This window comes from Leguminivora glycinivorella, chromosome 22 (genome assembly GCF_023078275.1).
Source record: "Leguminivora glycinivorella isolate SPB_JAAS2020 chromosome 22, LegGlyc_1.1, whole genome shotgun sequence".
Taxonomy (NCBI): domain Eukaryota; kingdom Metazoa; phylum Arthropoda; class Insecta; order Lepidoptera; family Tortricidae; genus Leguminivora; species Leguminivora glycinivorella.
In genome coordinates this window covers 8,452,109-8,471,089 of record NC_062992.1, presented here as the reverse complement: position 1 = coordinate 8,471,089, position 18,981 = coordinate 8,452,109, and the positions used below count along the sequence as shown (strand labels likewise).

The window sequence follows — 18,981 nt, the reverse complement described above, 5'->3', positions numbered from 1 at the left end:
ACGTTTCAGGAACGGCGTTGTCCCCGTGGTCTTGGAGAAGACTCAAGTCCCGATTTTAAAAATAATTATGTGTAATAATCGTGAAAGTTTAAATCAGCGTTCGTAATTTACTTTTTATACTTATGTAAATCGTAAAATCTGTAAAATAAATCATAAGTCCTGGTACACTAACGTGCCACCAAATTCGTAATCGTATTTAAATATAAATTAACAAAAAGATATATTTTTCCGGCAGTAACAATGAAAATTCAGAAAATGTATAAAACGTAACGTGTAACTTATTTATATATAATTAATATATTTGTAATAAAAATAATATCATAACGACATAATTATTTATCTTAAAATATCACTACAATATTTTGAGCCATTAAATTATTATTTTGTTAAACATTGATGGCAAGTGATGTTTTACTTTCTGTTGCATAAATATTTTGAAATACAATTTTGGAAAACTTTAAAACTAAGCATCGCGGTCAATTCAAATGACACGTGTGCTTGTAACGTTGATAAAAATATAAACAATTAATAAACATCATTAAATAGAGTCTCGTAATATTTAAAAATAATGTTCATTAATTTTTAGTTGGGTTGTGATTGCTGTGATCTATCGGTCTAATTAATTTAGAGCCAACTAGAAGCTTGACTAATTGACCATGTATATGGGCCATTCCGGACACGCCGCGGGAGGGGGGATGGGGAGGGGCGACCCGCCTCCAACAGACACCACGTCCGGCATCTGTAAAAAACATAGTACTTATTACTTTTACTTTAGTCTTGTTTTGGAATAGATTTAGTAAAAGCTAAAAGTGTTGCTGTTTTTATAAGGGACTGGGTTACTCTACATTGCCGTTTTGCCGTAACTAGCTTTTATACTACGAACATGATTTTAGAATATAAAATCTGCAGCTGAACGTTGTTTCGTTTATATATGCTTAACCTGCACGCCCACTGAATCGGCGTTTTGTGTTGCATGTATAAAATATGTATATATGTAATGTATATATATATTACGATAAATAAAAACTCGTACAAGTGTTCGTTACCATAGTCTGCGGATGGTGAGGCGGGTGGTAGTAGTGTGCAGGCGACACAGGCGGTGTGGGGTACCCCCAGTAGACCAACGGCGGAGGCAGCGTCGGGCCCATCGTCGGGTAGTAATATGTGAGAGGCCCTGTGCATAAACAGTTATTCAGCATGTTTACAGGTATGTCCTGTCAAACAAGTCATAGCTAAGTTTATAGGACTTAATCCCTAGACTTTAGGTACTTAGGTAATTGTTGTTTGTTTTAAAATACTCCGTTCCGAAAACTAATTAAAACAAACTAATTAGTACTAAGAAAGCTATATATACTCCGATTTGGAAGACGCATCTTTAATGCATAGCAAGTAGTGTTAAACTTTATAAAACTGCCAATTGCCAAAATTAATGCTATGAACTTAGCTACGTTTCGCCGTAAACAGATACATATCAAAGTAACTACTAAATATTTCAGTAGAATATATCAGATCTAAATATCTTCCTCGATACGAATGAGTGTGTACATATCATATTTTTGGGAGGTATGAAAACGATAGTACGTTCTAATAACTTACACTATTAGTATATTACAGATTTTCGATGAATTTATATATGTATATTGACTATGATTTACAAATTCGCAAAAATGATAGCATATCATTTTCAATGGTTTCTTCCAGTTATGTTTAAGTCCGCGATTACCAATGGAGACGTATCATATAAATATATTAAAGTAACCATTGAAGTAAATAAACGGTACACAAATCAGAATCATGCACTTTTGTTAGTCACGCAATAACTACTAGGTATCTATTTGGAATGTATGACGTACTTATATCAATTTTCGGATTTCATGTTAATATTTTAGTATATAATTATATAGTATGCCAAATGCTATTTCCCAATAGGACCCACCAATGTATTTCCTTAGGTGCTTATAGAGCCCATATAAATAGATATGTATGTAGATATTTTTTCTTATTGTGAAGGTTACCATGTATAACTGAGAGTTTTTGATACTTAAAAAAAAACATTTGACACGTAAAATTGTCAATGCGACATATTATTTTGAAAAATCAGTACCGTTAATTAGATAACGGTAAATAACCGGTAAAAAACTCTCAATTAAACAATGAACGTCATTGCGTAAGTAACGATACAAAGAGACATACACAATGTATGTATTAAAAACAAGATGAACACTCACCATCAGAGTCTCAGTACGTTAACAGTCCACCAAAGCAGTGCGCAACTTACACCAATCTGTTACACACGGCGCCGCCGACACCAAGCTGCGGACTTTACCAGACTTATGCTTGCCTAGTACCCTACTACGACCTCAGATTAATTCAAGCTAAGCAACAAAAATCTATTAAATTCTGGATTTTACTGTCCATAAAGTTCAGGATACCCCATAAATATTTTGTATAGGAAACTAGAATGTAAAGTAAAAAAACGCGATATACATGTGGATTTTTTGTTAAAAATAGAAAAGTACAGCACATCTAGTAATAGCAGAATGTAGGTGTGGGTAACAAAAAAAAACAATAAAATATTTTTTAATACATAACCGTGGGTAAATTAGTTAAAACGCAGCTTTTTTAATAGTGTAAAAAAATATTGCAGTGTGAATTTCACATTGTCGTTGTCGCGTAAACTTAGTAAAAGCATCGTTAGCAACTTGAAAAGCAAAATCATTAAGCTGAGGTTGTAGTGCAATAATAACAGAAAGAAACTTTGTTGTGAACCCTCAACGTATATACTTACTTCTCCAGCTGTACGCTACACCTGGCCATAAAGGGACCCTCTTAATTCCACTATATTAAGCACAAAAACATTTCTTCTACAACACACTAAGCGGAGATCCCTGTTATACAAGTTTTCCATTTCTGTCACCTGTACATGCATTTGAAAGCAGGTCATGTAAAGGCAAGCATAGACTGCGACACGAATTATGTCAGTCTAGTTAACTCTTGTTTTGTTATAATCAAATATAATATTAGAGTGTTGGTTTGGCTCTACTTTATAATTTTCATTTCTTAAAGATTTCAAAATACTTCCTAGTTTAGTATCTGTAGAGCAATTACTGACGTTGGAATTATTCATTTTTCATAATGATGAATGTTGCAAATCTTTAATGACAATGACTATTGCATGCATGGCAAATAAGATACAGAACAATAGTAGGTAATTCAAATGTCAGCAGCTATACCCACCACATAAAACATGAACAGTGATGTCGTAATCTAAGCTGGCCTTAATGTATACGTATTATCCTTTATGAAACCTGTGCTTTTTTGTGAAAAACCTTCCCCTGGAGACTTTTTAGCCAATGTTCTAACTAGAAGTCTTTTAACACAAATATATGCATGTCAGTCTGCATGATTCTTGAAGTCCAGAGCAAATCAAGGAGCCGTAATAATGTTACATAGATTTAGGTATATAGGCATAATCTACGGGTTACTAGACTGCGGTAGCTCTGTGATTGGTTAATTGAAATCAATTGGTTGACCAATCAGAGAGCTTCTGTTAACCGTCTAGTTATTGACCATAAATATAGTTAATTAAAGCTATATGTTAGGGGAGGACGGGATGATTGTGCTATTCGAGTAATGGCTCGGTCACCTGTGAAGGGAATACTTTGTGATATTTATTAACCTGCAAACGGATGAAATATGTGCAGTGGTTAAGACATTTTTGTTCCGTGAACGATTGTACATGAGTGTAGTAATGTGCACCCTAAACATATTTGAGTTGTAATGGTATTATTTAAGTAGGTACTTAAATCTGTACTTATATCTACATACCTGAAAAAAATATGTATTATTTTAATATAATATGGTTTGTAAATAAAGTGATTATATAGCAGTGATATATATGTATATGTATAACTATGTTAGTAAGACATATTGACGTCAATTTGTAGGGCAAGGACAAGCTAAGTGTGTTAGACCCTTCACAGTACCAATTCTATGGACACAAGCCTATGAAGAAACAAAAATAGCACAACCAATCAACCAGAGAAACTTGCAATATCACGAAGATTATCGCTTTATTTAAAATACGCAATAAACTATAATTAGCCAACTATAATAATTATATTAAAGATCAATGCAGTACTAACAAGGTGATTAAAATTACACGGAACGCCTTAGTTCTACTTATTGATGTTTAAGAAAGTAAAAATAAAAGCTAAATTTCCGTTATAGTAATTCCAAATGTAAACTGGGCGAGTTTCAAATATAACAAGAAATAGCATCCGATAACCGAAATTAAGCTTATATTTTTTAATCATTAGTAATGTTTCCGTTTAAATTAACCGTTGATTTAATCGTTATGCTAACGAGAATTCTACCTATCCCTCACACCACTTCCCCCAGTCACTATTTGAAAAAAAAACTATATTTCAACAACTTTTTGTACTAGATTGTTTTATATTATCAAGCTCACCTGCGTTAATTCTACAACAATGTAAGTTAAAAGAACTGTTTTTGATGTTATTTAATAACGTTGATTCCAAATTTCGGGTGAAATAAAAATAGTATAACTGTATAAAAATACCAACTACTTTCCAGATAAATTTAGAGTAAATCGTAAAATTCATTTGCATAACTAAATATTATATACCTATGTCTGATAATGCATAAAAAATATCAATGGTTTTATAAAAAATCATCAATAAGTTCATTAACGCAAATGTAAAAACGCATTGTTTCTTATAGCACTAAAAAGATCGTTGAAATATATAAATCCAAGTGAAAGCATAAAAAGGCTCAGAATAGCAGAAGAATAAGCTGTGGATATAGCGCTAAATGACTGGAGGACACCCAATTACCTAGTCAGGAATCGGCATTATGGTCTCGATAACCGTTATCTTGGTAAATTAATAACTCGTTTATATAACGTTTTTCTACAAGAGCAAGATAGTTACAATAGTAACATACCAAGTATATTAAATGTGTTATGTAGAACGGATATTTAAGTACAAAATTAATTATATTAGCAACAAAAACGTTAGTTTTATCAGTAAAATACTTATTCTAATCATAGAGAAGCGTGACCTCAGAATACAACTTACCAGGCACGATTTAGAGACCATAATGCCAAGTATAGAACCTTGTACAATTCATAGAATACGTCGTTGTATCCGGCGGCTGTGCTGTGGAAAACGTTCACTCTACAAAGCGAAAGTCACGTCGAGCCATGCAACCCCGTCCTTAAAATAAGAATTAAGCAATCCATGCTAACCTTAGGTCTATTCAGAAATTATGAACCACTAATCGAGTAACGAATCTGCCGTTAAGGTCTTAAATGTACTTTTACAATAACGTTTCTCTGTAATTTTAACCGTTTATTTTTAGGGTTCTGTTACCTGTTATTAATATTAATCAGTTCAGGTACAAATAACAAACGGAGGACGAATCGATAGTTAACTACCTTTACACTCTTAAAAACGTTTCCAAATCACAGAGAAAAACGTTATTTTATGGGTCTCGTATAAAACGACAGTTCTAAAAACTAGTGATTACCAAAATCTCGAATAGAACTCTACACGATCAGAATGTCCTTCATAAATATATATAGTAATGAGTGCAACTTACCGATTTACCACAAAACATGCCCATTTTCCAAAACACGACCCCTCGGATACACCAATTAAGTTACACACTTCATCGCCATGTAAACAATTGCATGGTATACTTAGTAAGTACGTATAATATATTGGTCATTGTAATTTTCTTTAACACCTTCACTCTGATATTGGTTTTATTCGGTGTACGGATTACGATGTTAGGTAATTGTCGTAGCGAACGTGTTAAAGCCAAACTTACAATGAACTTCCCTAAACACATCTTCATCACCATAAAGCATCCTCTCCTTCTACACACATCACTTCTACACATGTAAAAGTGAAAGGGAAACCATATGATCGATGAAAAACGTGAACTCGGGCAATTTATCAGTAAATACATTTTAGAAATGACAGAACAAATATATTAGCCTTTCCACCATGTGAAAGCCCAGGACCTATAGTGATTGAGATATGGCAACACCATAGGCAACATGACGTTATTTTAAGAAATACTAGTTCATTATACAGGTCACCCAATTTAGTGCTAAATTCCAAAACTGCGAGATTCTTTATAAGTTCATGTTTGTTGTAAAATAAAAAGCATTCGTATCTTGTTACCTTTATATGATAGAGACGCGCGCTTTATATTTAATACACAAATAGGTAATTTTTTGAAGTAAAAAACTTAATGCAATTTTGTTAAGTTATGCTTGCAGTATTGGAACTTCGTACCAAATATCTATTGATATTATAATACCATTTAAACTAAGTGGTGTGAGGTAAATGATGATGACATTAAGCTTGGTACCTATGCAAAAAAATTGTTAAAGTGTTTGCGTCCAGGAAAAGGAAAGAAATCAAAGGAAAAGTGAGACAGGAATAGAGATGCTTCACCTATTACTAAACGACACGATATACCTAATATAAAATTGCTGCTCGATTAAATGCGCTAAGCAAAAATAGGACGTATTGTTATAAATAATAGCTACACTTGTGCAAAAACATCTTAGCAAAAATTCTAACTCGTATAGAATGTATAAGTATAAACAAAATACGATTTACAAATGCGATATGTCGCAGTATAGTAGGCACTTAATTTTACTTAAATTGATTCCTTGTGCTAAAAACGCAAAAAACACAACATCTAACATAATAAGTGTATACTAACTACAAAAGTGCATTGTACTCATAAAAACGCAAAAGTACTAGTATAAGTACATAAAAGAAATCAGCATATTTTTTCAGACTTTTGATCAGTCTCTAAAAATATTGGCAAAAAAACTTTGTCTTTAAATCATGGAATGTCTAAAGTTAAAAGTAATCACATTTTAACTAATCACTCTTACTCTAACTTGTCATAATATAAAAAACCTCTGATTTATTTCATGCTTCGTCATCTCGGCAAACAAAATTTAGCTAATTATTATTTGAGCATTTTTAAGCAAGTACCTACACATTTTAGTGGCCAGATATTTATCGATTGAGTTCATACTCTGGCGATAGAACTGCTGAAATAATAATTACACGAATCATATCTGACGAAATGATGAGACATGTCTTACTTATTCTTACATTTAATTGATTAAAACACGACGATTCAACAACATTAAAGTCAGTATAAATTCAACAAAAACTTGATTGTAGTACCAAAAGTAAGTACTTAACGTAACGAAAATATCAAGCTGCTAAAATAACTGCCGTTAAAAATAACTGTTAAATGTTAACATGACTAAAGGTAGTTTGCGTAAGTTCACAGTATGGAGGACTTACCTCTACATTAAACTTAGATTTTTCTCGGTTTTATGAGTTACAATAGAGCCAAAAAGCCAATGTATTTATTTTGGAATGTACACTCCTAAACGCGTCAAACTGGTGTCTTTAGCCTAAATCTATATCTGCTTATTTTAATAAATTCATTAAGCTAAGCTACAATATCAATAACACGGACACAACACTGTTAAACTTTGAGCTTGGTTTACCCTGTTACAACGAATTGTCGATTACGATATTAGTATCCTAGTACTCTAATACAAATATTAATCTTTCTATCATCATATGGAAGTCAAATTTTAATCAATGTACTTAAATTTTACTTATAATCCGGAAATTATCCAAGGCACAATTACATAAATTAAAGATTTAAACTTTTTAAGTAAACGCATTTATCTCTCAGAGAAATTGCCTTAGGTCATAAAGAAAAAGAACGTACCTATAATATTATCAAAAGTTAACTTTCGATATGGAATAGTAATTTTTTAAAGTATTTGTCTTTATATGGTATCTACACGTATTCTAAAGCGAACGCTATGTATTTTTATGATTCGTATTTGAATCGTCTACCGTATGACGTTAAGATTCTCGATATGTAATAAAGAAACGCGAACTCCTAAACTCTAAACGCCAGGATAGTACGGATACATGGACTGCAGCATCGAAAACGTGGCCGGGAACGGCGTAGTCATAGTCGGGGGTAACGCGGCCGACAACGCCGTGCCGTACCCGGCCGGCATGGCCGTCGGTAAACCCGCCTGCAACGCGTTCGCGTAAGGCAACATCGGACTAGTGTTCGCGTACGAGAATATAGGAGGGGACGTACCGTAGGACAGACCCATAGGGAGGGATATAGAGGGAGCGAGTTGAGGGGGTAAGTACTGCCGCTTCGCCGGAGGAGCTTCCGTAGTTTGCGTGAAAGCGCGCTCGTAAGATCTCTTATTCGCGATAGGGACGACCGGTTGGGGTAGGAACTGTTGGAGCTGGTACTGCGGCGCGGGGGAGGGCGAGCGGATCTGGTAGGTGGGGAGCACGGACACCATGGGCGGACGCATGGAGGCGAGGAGCAGGTTCTCGTGCTGGCGCGCGAGCAGGCTCTGGTGCGCGATGTGCTGCGCCAGCAGGCGCGGCGCGGGGGGCGGGGGGGAGAGCAACGTACCGGGCGAGAGCACCTTGGGCGACGTGGCCGGCGTCACGCCGCCGGTCAGCACCAGGTTCATGTCATCGCCGGAGCACTGGAACACCTGGGAACGAGTGCAACATCAGAAAAGCTGTCAGAACCTTGCATAAACATGTAAATGGAAGTAATTTCTGTAAATTAACCGCTAGTTCCGAGGTCTCAAATATTCATGCAATTTACCCATTAAACTTTTATAAACTGTTGAAAATGAAAGTACGCATTAGTTATTAATTAATTAATAAAAAAATGAAACGAACAGATCAGTATTTTATTTCTATCTCTTATTACTACATAATAATAACTCGTTATCCTAAAACGTCGTTAATAACGGTATAGCAATAACGGTACCGTAATAACGGTATGACGTACCTCGATGTACCGTTGCTTCTTGCCGAAGGTCATGTACCGGTGGTGTTTCTGTTGCGCGCATAGGAACGCGCTGGTTTCGCTGTCCATCTGGATGAACGCTTCGCCACTCGGGTGACCCTGGGTAAAGTTTTAGGCATTAAAAACAAGATAGACTTTTTTTCTTATACATGACTTAAATTTAATTTGCATTTTAGGTATAACATATAATGGGGTTAACCAAGTAAGCTAAATAGAAGTCTTATAAAGAAAGTTATATGATGACATTTTTTAATAACCAGCCTGGCCTAGCGGGTATTGACCCTGCATGTGAAGTTGATGATCCTGTGTTCGGATCCCGATAAGGGCACTTATTTGCGTCAATAGCAGTGGAGCCAAAGTCGTCGTCTAAGTACACGCAACAGAAGTGTTTTCTGGTTACCGAGGGTCTTAGCTTAGCCAATTTTTATAGCCAATAAAAAAATCGATATAATGATAATTGCTTAATGATACGAAGTAAATTTATTCTTCAGGAATAATATTGATCGATCTTTAGAAATAAACTAACCTGTGCATTATAAACCATATGGACGCCCTGGACGACGATATTCTTCGCGAACTCGTCCAAGAAAGTCAAGATGTTTTCAACCTGCAAACAACACGTACCTACTGTTAGTAAAATAAATAAGTACTTAGATAATTTCATGAGGCAGGGCAGGTTGTATGTCTGTTTTAGTGATTGAAAGTGTTAATACTAAAGTTTTCATAGATTAAAGGCGTCATTTGGAGGCCAAAAACATATTTTGCCACGAACGTCTACTTCATACTAAAAAAAAATCAAAGGACCGGAGCGGAACATTGCGGTAGCGTGCGGTGGTGGCATAAAGTTCCTATAATATCTTTGCAATAAGGATTATGAATTGCCAGTTTATTTGTGTGGACCATGATGATACACTAACACCTCCGTCACACATACGTAATCAATGAATGTAGAGTTACTAATCAACTAGAATTTCGAAAATAAAAGAAACAGCAATATCTTTGGAAATAATTTACCGATTTAAGAATAATTTTCTAGACTTAACTCTAAATAATAAAAATCTGTTGGGGTGTCTGAGGTTTTCAGTGGCTGGTGTAACATGTTGTTTAATGACGTCATATAATGGTAGCCAGTGTCATAATATGTTTCGAATCGATATACCTGAGCTTCATAAGGCAGGCCTCGGAGTCTGACGCAGTCTTTAGCGGTGCCGGAAGTGATGACGTGTTGCGGGACTAGCGCCACGGGCAGCAGGCCCTCAGCTGGCGCCGGCGCGGCCGGCGTGCTGGCTTGCGTGCGCGGTTCCAGCGAGCGGTTCAGGACCTGGAGGAAATTATATTATTAGTAAATATATAAACTACTGAAGTTAGTTTTTAATATAAGTATTAATGGTGGTACTGGATAAAACAATATATCTGTTACTAACTTTTGCCCGCGGCTTCCATCGCGTTAAATTCGAAAATAGCGAAAGCTCCATACAAACTTCCACCCCCTATTTTAGGGAAGGGGGGTTAGAAAGAGACGAAAAGTAGCCAATGTCCCTCTCCATACATTCAACTATCTCCACTTAAAAGATCACGTCAATTCGTCGCTCCATTTTGCCGTGAAAGACGGACAAACAAACAGACACACACTTTCACATTTATAATATTCGTATGAATGAACTTCTATGATTACACATGTAGACGTACAGTCAACCAATTTGAATCCTAGGCCACTGTAGAACCTTTGCACAGTAAACGTCAATGTGACTTCTTATGGCAAATAGAACATGGTTTAAATGAGACAGGGTTCTAGAGTGGCCTAGGATTCAAATTGGTTGACCGTACGCACAATGATTCAATGATTAAATTAGGCATTAGCTAAACATAATTTTCCAATAAATAAACAGAACATGCAGTCTAAATGACACTTATTCACTGGTGCTGTTAAGTACCTGTTATTTATAGTCCTTATAGTGTCAGACCTAAAGACAAGAAATACCAGGGTTCGAAAATATCCGATATTTATAATAAATATCAAAATATCGGATATTTATGATATATATCGGATATATATCAACTTCGATATATATCCATTTTGTATGGAAGGCATATTATTATTTTGTTGCATTATTTATGAATACAACTTTAGATAAGGAAAATTCTACTAAGAAACATAACATTTAGTAGAAAAACAGTAACAAACACAAAAAAAACTATATTTTTGACAATGTTACATTTTTTAAGGCCGTTTTTGTATTGCAATATTTATAAACAAATGATAAATATCGGATATTTATATCCATTGATATATATCGTCGAACCCCCCTAGATATATATCGGATATATATCTTGATATATATCCATTGATATATATCCTCGAACCCTGATAAATACTTACCGCCTTTCCCTACATAGCTGGCTAAGAACAAAAAAATCATTCAGTACAGTTCAGAGTTATCAAAAAAAAACACATAACGCTCAATGGAGAACTTTACAGATACGCTTTAGAATGTTTCCAGTTGGGATAAAACTGTAAGCAGGGGCGGCTCACTCCGCGATTCTACCCGCGCTACAAGTAGGTACATGCCAGCGGCCATGCGCGGATCCAGGGGGGGGGGGGGTCATGGGGGTCATGACCCCCCCTGGAGCCTAAGTTGGCCATACAAATAGACCACGTGACCCCCCCCTGGGGCCCCGGGCCTTTACCACGTGACCCCCCCCTGGGCACGAAGCTGGATCCGCGCTTGCCAGCGGCCGCGAGTTCGCGGCCCATTCAGTGGTGACGACCTTCGCGCGGCGCCATAGAATTCAATGTCAGCTGCTCGCGTGCGGTCCGTTTGTTAATGTAGGTAATAATTTAGAATGTACCTACGCGGCATAGTATTTTTGCAACAGGCGTTTAAAGGAGGAGACATCGTGGGTAAAAGAAGTGAACCTTCGTTGCATACAATACTTTTTCTACGACCTACATAGTTTTTAATAGTTTTTGAATAAACGTGAAATTATATATTCTGTGCTCATGCCCAAAGCCTTAAACGCGCTCAGTATATAATTCTCTAATTTGACCTCTTCTTTTATGTAGGGTTTTAAAGATCTTACATAGGAAGTACATAAGTATGTATTTACGCGACTGCACGCTAGTCGATAACATTATGTTCACGAGCGTGTTGCATTGCAGCATTTCCATCGATACCTTATCGAAGAATTGCTTGCCGATAAGACCGATTTAGTTTCTACACCTTGGGGTTTGATCGGAGGAAAGTGTTTGACTGTATTATTGTTTTTGATAGTTACTCAAGAGCTACACGAGCTTATTCCACCGTCCCCATTCTACCATCGGACTCTTAGACGCACGGCCGGTCTCCATCCTTACTGGGTAGATATTCCACGAATCCGCACGAAGCGCTTTGCTTCTTCTTTTCTTATGCGCACTGCCAAGAAGTGGAATTCCTTGCCGGCGGCAAGTTAGTAGGTATCTAAGTTTTTATCAAAAAAATCTTTTTTAAACAAGTTATATCGTCTAATTTTCGTTCCATTGACAACTAAATACTGATTGAAACAATTCTTGAAAGCCCAAATACGTTGTAATTATTCTCTCACAGATCCTAATAAGGTCTTATGGCCGCATGATCATTGAAATGAAATCATTTTTCAATCTCCAAAAAACTACGTCCCATGTTAATTTAGTGTGCAGTATGCTCACACAAATTGTCAGTTAAAGCAAAGACATATTTAACTCCGTATACACAGATTCTAAGAAAATAACGTACCTCAGTATCACACAGAAAAAGGTACGGTGGCCTAGATGGCTGGCGTTACACCTTTGGGGTACGCTCGGCTAAATGGCGCTAATATTAATGTTAGACATTTTAACACATATCAAGCTAACAATATGGGCCAAATTGTCAAAACTGAGGTTCAAAAGTTTTAAGCCTGTGTCAAGAGATTGCAGTATGGACTGTGATTACACATTTTACTTCGACAGTAACTCTCTATAATACTCGATCCTCTTTGGTTAAAGTGTCGCCCGATAAGAAATAATTAAAGTGTTATAGTTTCGACCTCCGAATACGATTGCATAGTATCTTGAGAAAAGTAAAGTCAATTATCAGTCTTAGACGTAATGAGGCTAGGGCAGCTAATAGGAAGATCGAAATATTACCTACCTAATGGACTTTATCAGCAGTAGTTTTCGATGCTTTGACGCCGCTTTGAGAGAATCTTGCTTTCCTCAAAAAGTGAACGAAGACGATCTAAATAAGGTGTATTTCTTTTTTTCAGCAGTAGTATCTGAACAGCTTAATATCTGTCTCCATGTCATGACAGGACTTTAGGAGAATGTTCCTTATTAGAAAACAGTACGAAGACAACGCTAGCCCTAACTAATTAACTATAGCAGTAGACAGTTATAATTTATCTGGCTAGCAGAGCTTTTACCTGTGTGATTTTTAAATAGAGCAACATTAAAACAGTTGCCTGTTGGACTTGAGTAGTCGTTATTGATCTAACTAAACATAATTAATAATTATACAGATAGATAATACTCTGCCCATTCATCTTCTGATGCCCTGACGGGGTTTAGGCGAATCTTCCTCTTTAGAAATACCGATCACCGATGGTGCCTTCGACCATAACAACGGATACCAAAACCGTTTTAAGTAAGTCTTTAAAAAATGTGGTGCCAGAATGGTACAAAAACTGTAGGTTACCTGTTGGACCTCCGCAGTAGTAGACATAAAGAGTTCGATATATTTCTGCCCGATCAGCTTCCTATGTCTTGACAGGGCTTTATGAATTTACCTCTTTTGAGAGCAGTGATACATTTGACTATAATAGTGTATACCAAGATTACCAAGACAGTCACAATGTATCTCGGTATTCTCGGGTATTCTGCCTTTTTGATTGTCTAATTTTGAGCTTTAAATTAGGTTGTATATAAATACCTGTTGCACTTCTGCAGTAGTTGACCTAAACAGCTCGATATATCTCTGCCCAATCAGCTTCCTATGCCTTGACAGGGCTTTAGGCGGGTCTTCCTCCTTAGAGAACAGTACGAAGGCATCACTAGTGTTACATTTGACTATAATAGTGTATGCCAACATTACCAAGACAGTCACAATTTATCTCGGTATTCTCGGGTATTCTGCCTTTTTGATTGTCTAATTTTGAGCTTTAAATTAGGTTGTATATAAATACCTGTTGCACTTCTGCAGTAGTTGACCTAAACAGCTCGATATATCTCTGCCCGATCAGCTTCCTATGCCTTGACAGGGCTTTAGGCGAGTCTTCCTCCTTAGAGAACAGTACGAAGGCGTCGCCTGTGGCTCGGCCGTCGGCTCGGCGGACGAATAGGACTCCTTCGGCGCCGTCGAGGACCTGAACCGGATCGTCACCGGTTGAGAAGAAGTCGAGCTGTAAGGAGAAAATAGTTGTTTTACAAGGAAGGTATTATAAAGATCTTGTCAGTAACGATTACGCGCAGATTTTTCAAATAGAAAGTTGGGTTTCTATCGCGAGATATATCATTAAGGACTCCGCTTAGCTTTCACCATTATAATATAATATTTATTAAATATTTCACCGCAGATAGTCCTGGTGGACCTTAAACTGCATATTAGCACTTCGCCAGCAATGGAATGAAAGTCATAAAACAAAGTAACTTTTCTCGCGGTGGAAACCAACTAGAACCAGGGGCGGCTCACTCCGTACATTTCGGTGGCCACGAGTTCGCGGCCCATAAAGTTTGACAACCTTCACGCTGCGCTATAGAACTCAATGTCGCATGCAGTCCGTTGACTGGTTGTTGAGAGTGAGCCTTCTGTACTTGTACTTTTATATATTCTGTGCTAGAACATGTTTTATCGTGAAAGAAACGATCGTGCTATTGTTGATATTATATCCGAGAAAGCAAAAGATTCAATCGACACCACGCGAGTGACGCGGGTATATGAAGTAGAGTGCGTATTTACTATGATATGAGTATAAACTTTCAGATTCGTAATGAGTACTATACATTTTTTGATAAACATTGTCTATAAATTGTGCTTCGAAACAAATATTTATAGTGAAAACGCGCCTTTACTATTTTACGTCTTCCTTACATGGCGACCGTGACAGGACATCTCATTATATCCTAGAGAGTTATCTTTAGTAAAAAAGTACCAGGAGACAAGAAGTGACCAGGAGTATAGGTACTCACCACTTGTGCAGGGGTAGCATCGTAGGGTAGTCCGCGCATGCGCACAATGACTTGCGCGCCGCGGGAGAGGAACGCGGCAGCTTCACATGTCGCGCCGCCCGCTACTGAGAGGAAATCTTCGCCGCTCGCTCGGTACACCTGACAATAAACATTCAATTTAGAGATAAGTTTTGAGAGCCATAACAATAAGCAATGCTTAATAACAAATGAAATACATACTTAACTACCTAGAAAGTTCGCATTGAGGGAATTAAGAACCTGTAAGCATCGGAAAGGTAATTTGTCACAAAAAATCCTAATTCACGTTATTTGCTCAAAACACCAAATTATTGGCTTACATTGGCACGCATATCAAGGATTGTCTTTGCTAGAAAATCCATATTGTCGGAAATACACTATTGTACAGGGTTTTACATTTTATAAATGGTGGGCGTTTGTCCGAGCATCGGCTTTTCCTTTACACGCTGTTATATAATACCATTATCTACTTAAACTAAAAGAGCGTAGCGCAAGGCTGGCATAATATTTTAAGGCTTACCTCGATGTACCGCGGGCCTATGTGGTGTTTATGCCTCTTGAGCGCCATGTCTCGGTGCTCCTGTGACACGAAGCGAACCAGCGCCTCGCCGTTTCGGCGGCCCTGAGGGGACAGGCAGAGCGCTACTCCACCCCTGCAAACCAAAAAAATCGAAGTTGAGCTACATTCACTGCTACGATATTTTAACTTTCAAAACATGAAAGCAGAGTGACTAGCCAATCACTTGCTTTCCGTAGCTATGAGCTGGAGCACCTCTAAGTTGCTTGCAGTGGCATATAGTGGTCAGTTGGTAACCAAGTTTCCTCAGCACGATTTTTTTGGACAAAGCGTATCAATTGTTCCCTTTTTTCATGACCAGGCCGAAGAAAACTGCAAAAAGTGAGCGTGCTAAAAATACAATTTTACTCAAAAACTATTAACTATATATATTAAACAAATAAACTTTTTTTATATTTTAGTAACATAATTAATGAAATAGTAAGTAGTTACTTAACAATTTTCCAAATAGAAATATTTATATTTCGCAACTCTAATATAGGTGAAACACACTAGTAGGAACAGTGTAAATGGCACATCTGCGCGGTTAACTTTTTATAGTCTATGATTGCGTCACCAAAATGGCGGCAGTGTCGCTCCCGCTCGCGAGTTTGTAGAATATTCAATCTTAAAATATTATAGACGAGTTTTTTGTTTAATTTACCGATGAAATGTCACACCTTGGCTTTTATTTGATTTCGTCGAGTGATTAGTACAATTTTTAAGCACACAAGAAATTTAAAAGTTCTATTTTCCCTCCCCTCTCTTCTTTATACAATAACTAGCTTTAGCCCGCGGCTTCGCTGCTGTTAAATTCAATAATAGCGGAATGCTCCATACAAAGTTCCACCCCCTATTTTAGGGAAGTGGGGGGTTAGAAAGGGGCAAAAAGCCTATGTCACTCTCCATCCCTTCAACTATCTCCACTTAAAAAATCACGTCAATTCGTCGCTCCGTTTTGCCGTGAAAGACGGACAAACAAAGAAACACACACATTTTCCCATTTATAATATTAGTATGGATGTTTTAAGTGAGGACTTCGTTAATACAACTGTGAATACTTACGTAATCCGTTAGCGGGATATGTATGCTTTTAGAAAACAAACAAATATTTAATTGAAACTTTATATCATGAACAATACTAAATACTACTAAATTAAATAATATTCGGAAGGAAAATAACGATTAACTAGTTACTCCTATAAACAATGTTTTATGGGGGTAGACGCGCATCCTTTTTCAAGTCATACCCAACCAACTTAAAACCTGCTATCCAATTTATTCATTGGTACGATTTTGCGAAATGTTTTACGTAGAATCGTGCTTTCGCAATTTAACCATCCTTAGAATGACTATAGGCAAGAACCATAAGCATCAGGCAATAATATTATTGCTACAGGCAGTACTATTATCTTTTTGAACTTTAAAAATACCTTTCGCGGAAATCGCGGAGATGAGGGCAGAGTGAGAGGGTATACTATAAAACTTTCCGACCTGCGGAATACTTAAAAGCGCTGGTAGCCTAGCGGTAAGTACGTGGGCCATTTTTTTTTTCAAAATTGTCCAACCTTTTTTTTTTTGGAAATTTTTATGTGGTTTCCACTCAGAATCGCGAGCTCTTTCAATTCTAATAGGAGAAAAAAAGTGTCCCAAGGTTTTTTTCCCATTTCGTTACCATTTTTTCATACATTTTGTATGGCGGTAACGGAAAGGAAGGTTCGAAAAAATGTATGGAAATCTTGGGATATTTTTTTTTCTCCTATCAGGATCGAAAGTTCTCGCGATTTTGAGTATTAATCGCGTAAAAAATACCCATGTTACATTTTTGTAACATTTTTTAAGTGGGGTGGACAACTTTGAAAAAAATGGCCGACGTGCGACTTTCGTTCCGGAGGTCACGGGATTGAACCCCGGCTCGCACCAATGAGTTTTTCAGAATTTATGTGCGAAATGTCATTTGATATTTTCCAGTCGCTTTTCGGTGAAGGAAGGAAAACATCGTGAGGAAACCGGACTAATTCCAATAAGGTCTAGTTTACCCCTCGGGTTGGAAAGTCAGATGGCAGTCGCTTTCGTAAAAACTAGTGCCTACGCTAAATCTTGGGATTAGTTGTCAAAGCGGACCTCAGGCTCCCATGAGCCGTTGCAAATGCTTGGATAACGCAAAGAGGATGATGATGACTATATTACAGCATACATAATAATACATGTATTCGATTATGCACTTACTTGGCAACATTGAGTCCCCGAAAGAACTTGGCGATGTCCTGGTCTGAAGACTGCCAGGGCAGACCCCGCGCGCGCACTATGCAGTTTCCGTCGATCTCATCGTCTTTTGAACTGAAACAACGATACGAGCATGTTGTTAAAAACTGGCTCAATACTAGGGATGTCACGAATGTCGCATGTGTCACATTCGCGAATGCGAATGCGAATATTCAGAATGCGAATGTGCGAATGCGAATGCGAATATCGCTGAATTTCATAAAAAACCAAAATAAAAACCAAGCAATCACCAACAACCCGCTAGGTAAAAAATTTAAAATGCTTACTATTGGTCAAAATGCCGAGTACGAACTTCACGCCGTACGAATTTGACCTATCTGCGCATGCGCGAGTCGACAGTCGACAAGTAGCAATTGGAGCGGCCGGCGCGGGCGAGGAACAAGCTGCGACTTGCACACATTCGCATTCGCAAAACATTCGCATCGTTTGAAGCGAATGCGAATGTCAATGCAAATGTTTAAAAGAATGCGAATCATTCGCATATGCGAATGCGAATGCAAATATTCGTAACATCCCTACTCAATACATTAATTAATAATTAGTTCCGTCTTAGTTAGATTTTTACCGTTTTTTAACCCCCGACGCAAAAACGACGGGGTGTTATAAGTGTAACGTGTCTGTCTGTGTATGTGTCTGTCTCTGGCGTCGTAGCTCCCAAACGGATGATCCGATTTAGATTTTATTTGTTTGTTTGAAAGCTGAATTAGGTGGGAGTGTTCTTAGCTATGTTTGATGGAACCTGTCCACGACGTCGGTTTTTTTTTTCAGAATTTAAATTTTGTTAATAATTATTAAAGGTGAGATTCTGTCAGTTCTTGGATGCTCTCACTTTTTGCTTTTAAGGGACAGGCCGATATGGACCGGCGAACTGAGAGAAAGTGGACGAAGTGGATGGTCCAGTTAATCCCTTCAACGTCTAGTCCGTCAAAGAGAATTTGGACTGTAATTAAACTAATTAACAAATTGAAGGTCATAAATTATAGGTTATTAATAATAGTAGTACAGAATA

The 18,981-nt window shown here is 37.3% G+C and overlaps 1 protein-coding gene across 3 annotated transcripts in view; it reads right to left on the bottom strand.

Annotated features, from left to right (window-relative positions):
* Positions 1–498: 498 nt before the first annotated feature.
* The window catches only part of LOC125237950 (RNA-binding protein fusilli), a 52,241-nt gene continuing 33,758 nt past the window's right edge, over positions 499–18,981 (bottom strand). The window contains exons 5-14 of one of the 3 annotated variants that reach the window (XM_048145194.1): positions 17,916–18,026; positions 15,651–15,783; positions 15,113–15,250; positions 14,110–14,325; positions 10,091–10,252; positions 9,458–9,538; positions 8,914–9,030; positions 8,524–8,608; positions 1,034–1,174; positions 499–739 (exon numbers count right to left, since the gene is read on the bottom strand). In XM_048145194.1, coding sequence (XP_048001151.1) covers positions 576–739; positions 1,034–1,174; positions 8,524–8,608; positions 8,914–9,030; positions 9,458–9,538; positions 10,091–10,252; positions 14,110–14,325; positions 15,113–15,250; positions 15,651–15,783; positions 17,916–18,026 — 1,348 coding nt within the window. In that variant the 3' untranslated portion in view covers positions 499–575. Of the gene's footprint in view, positions 740–1,033; positions 1,175–4,056; positions 8,609–8,913; positions 9,031–9,457; positions 9,539–10,090; positions 10,253–13,622; positions 13,648–14,109; positions 14,326–15,112; positions 15,251–15,650; positions 15,784–17,915; positions 18,027–18,981 lie in introns of those variants that run through there. The other 2 variants (XM_048145195.1, XM_048145193.1) reach the window with 2 other exon arrangements.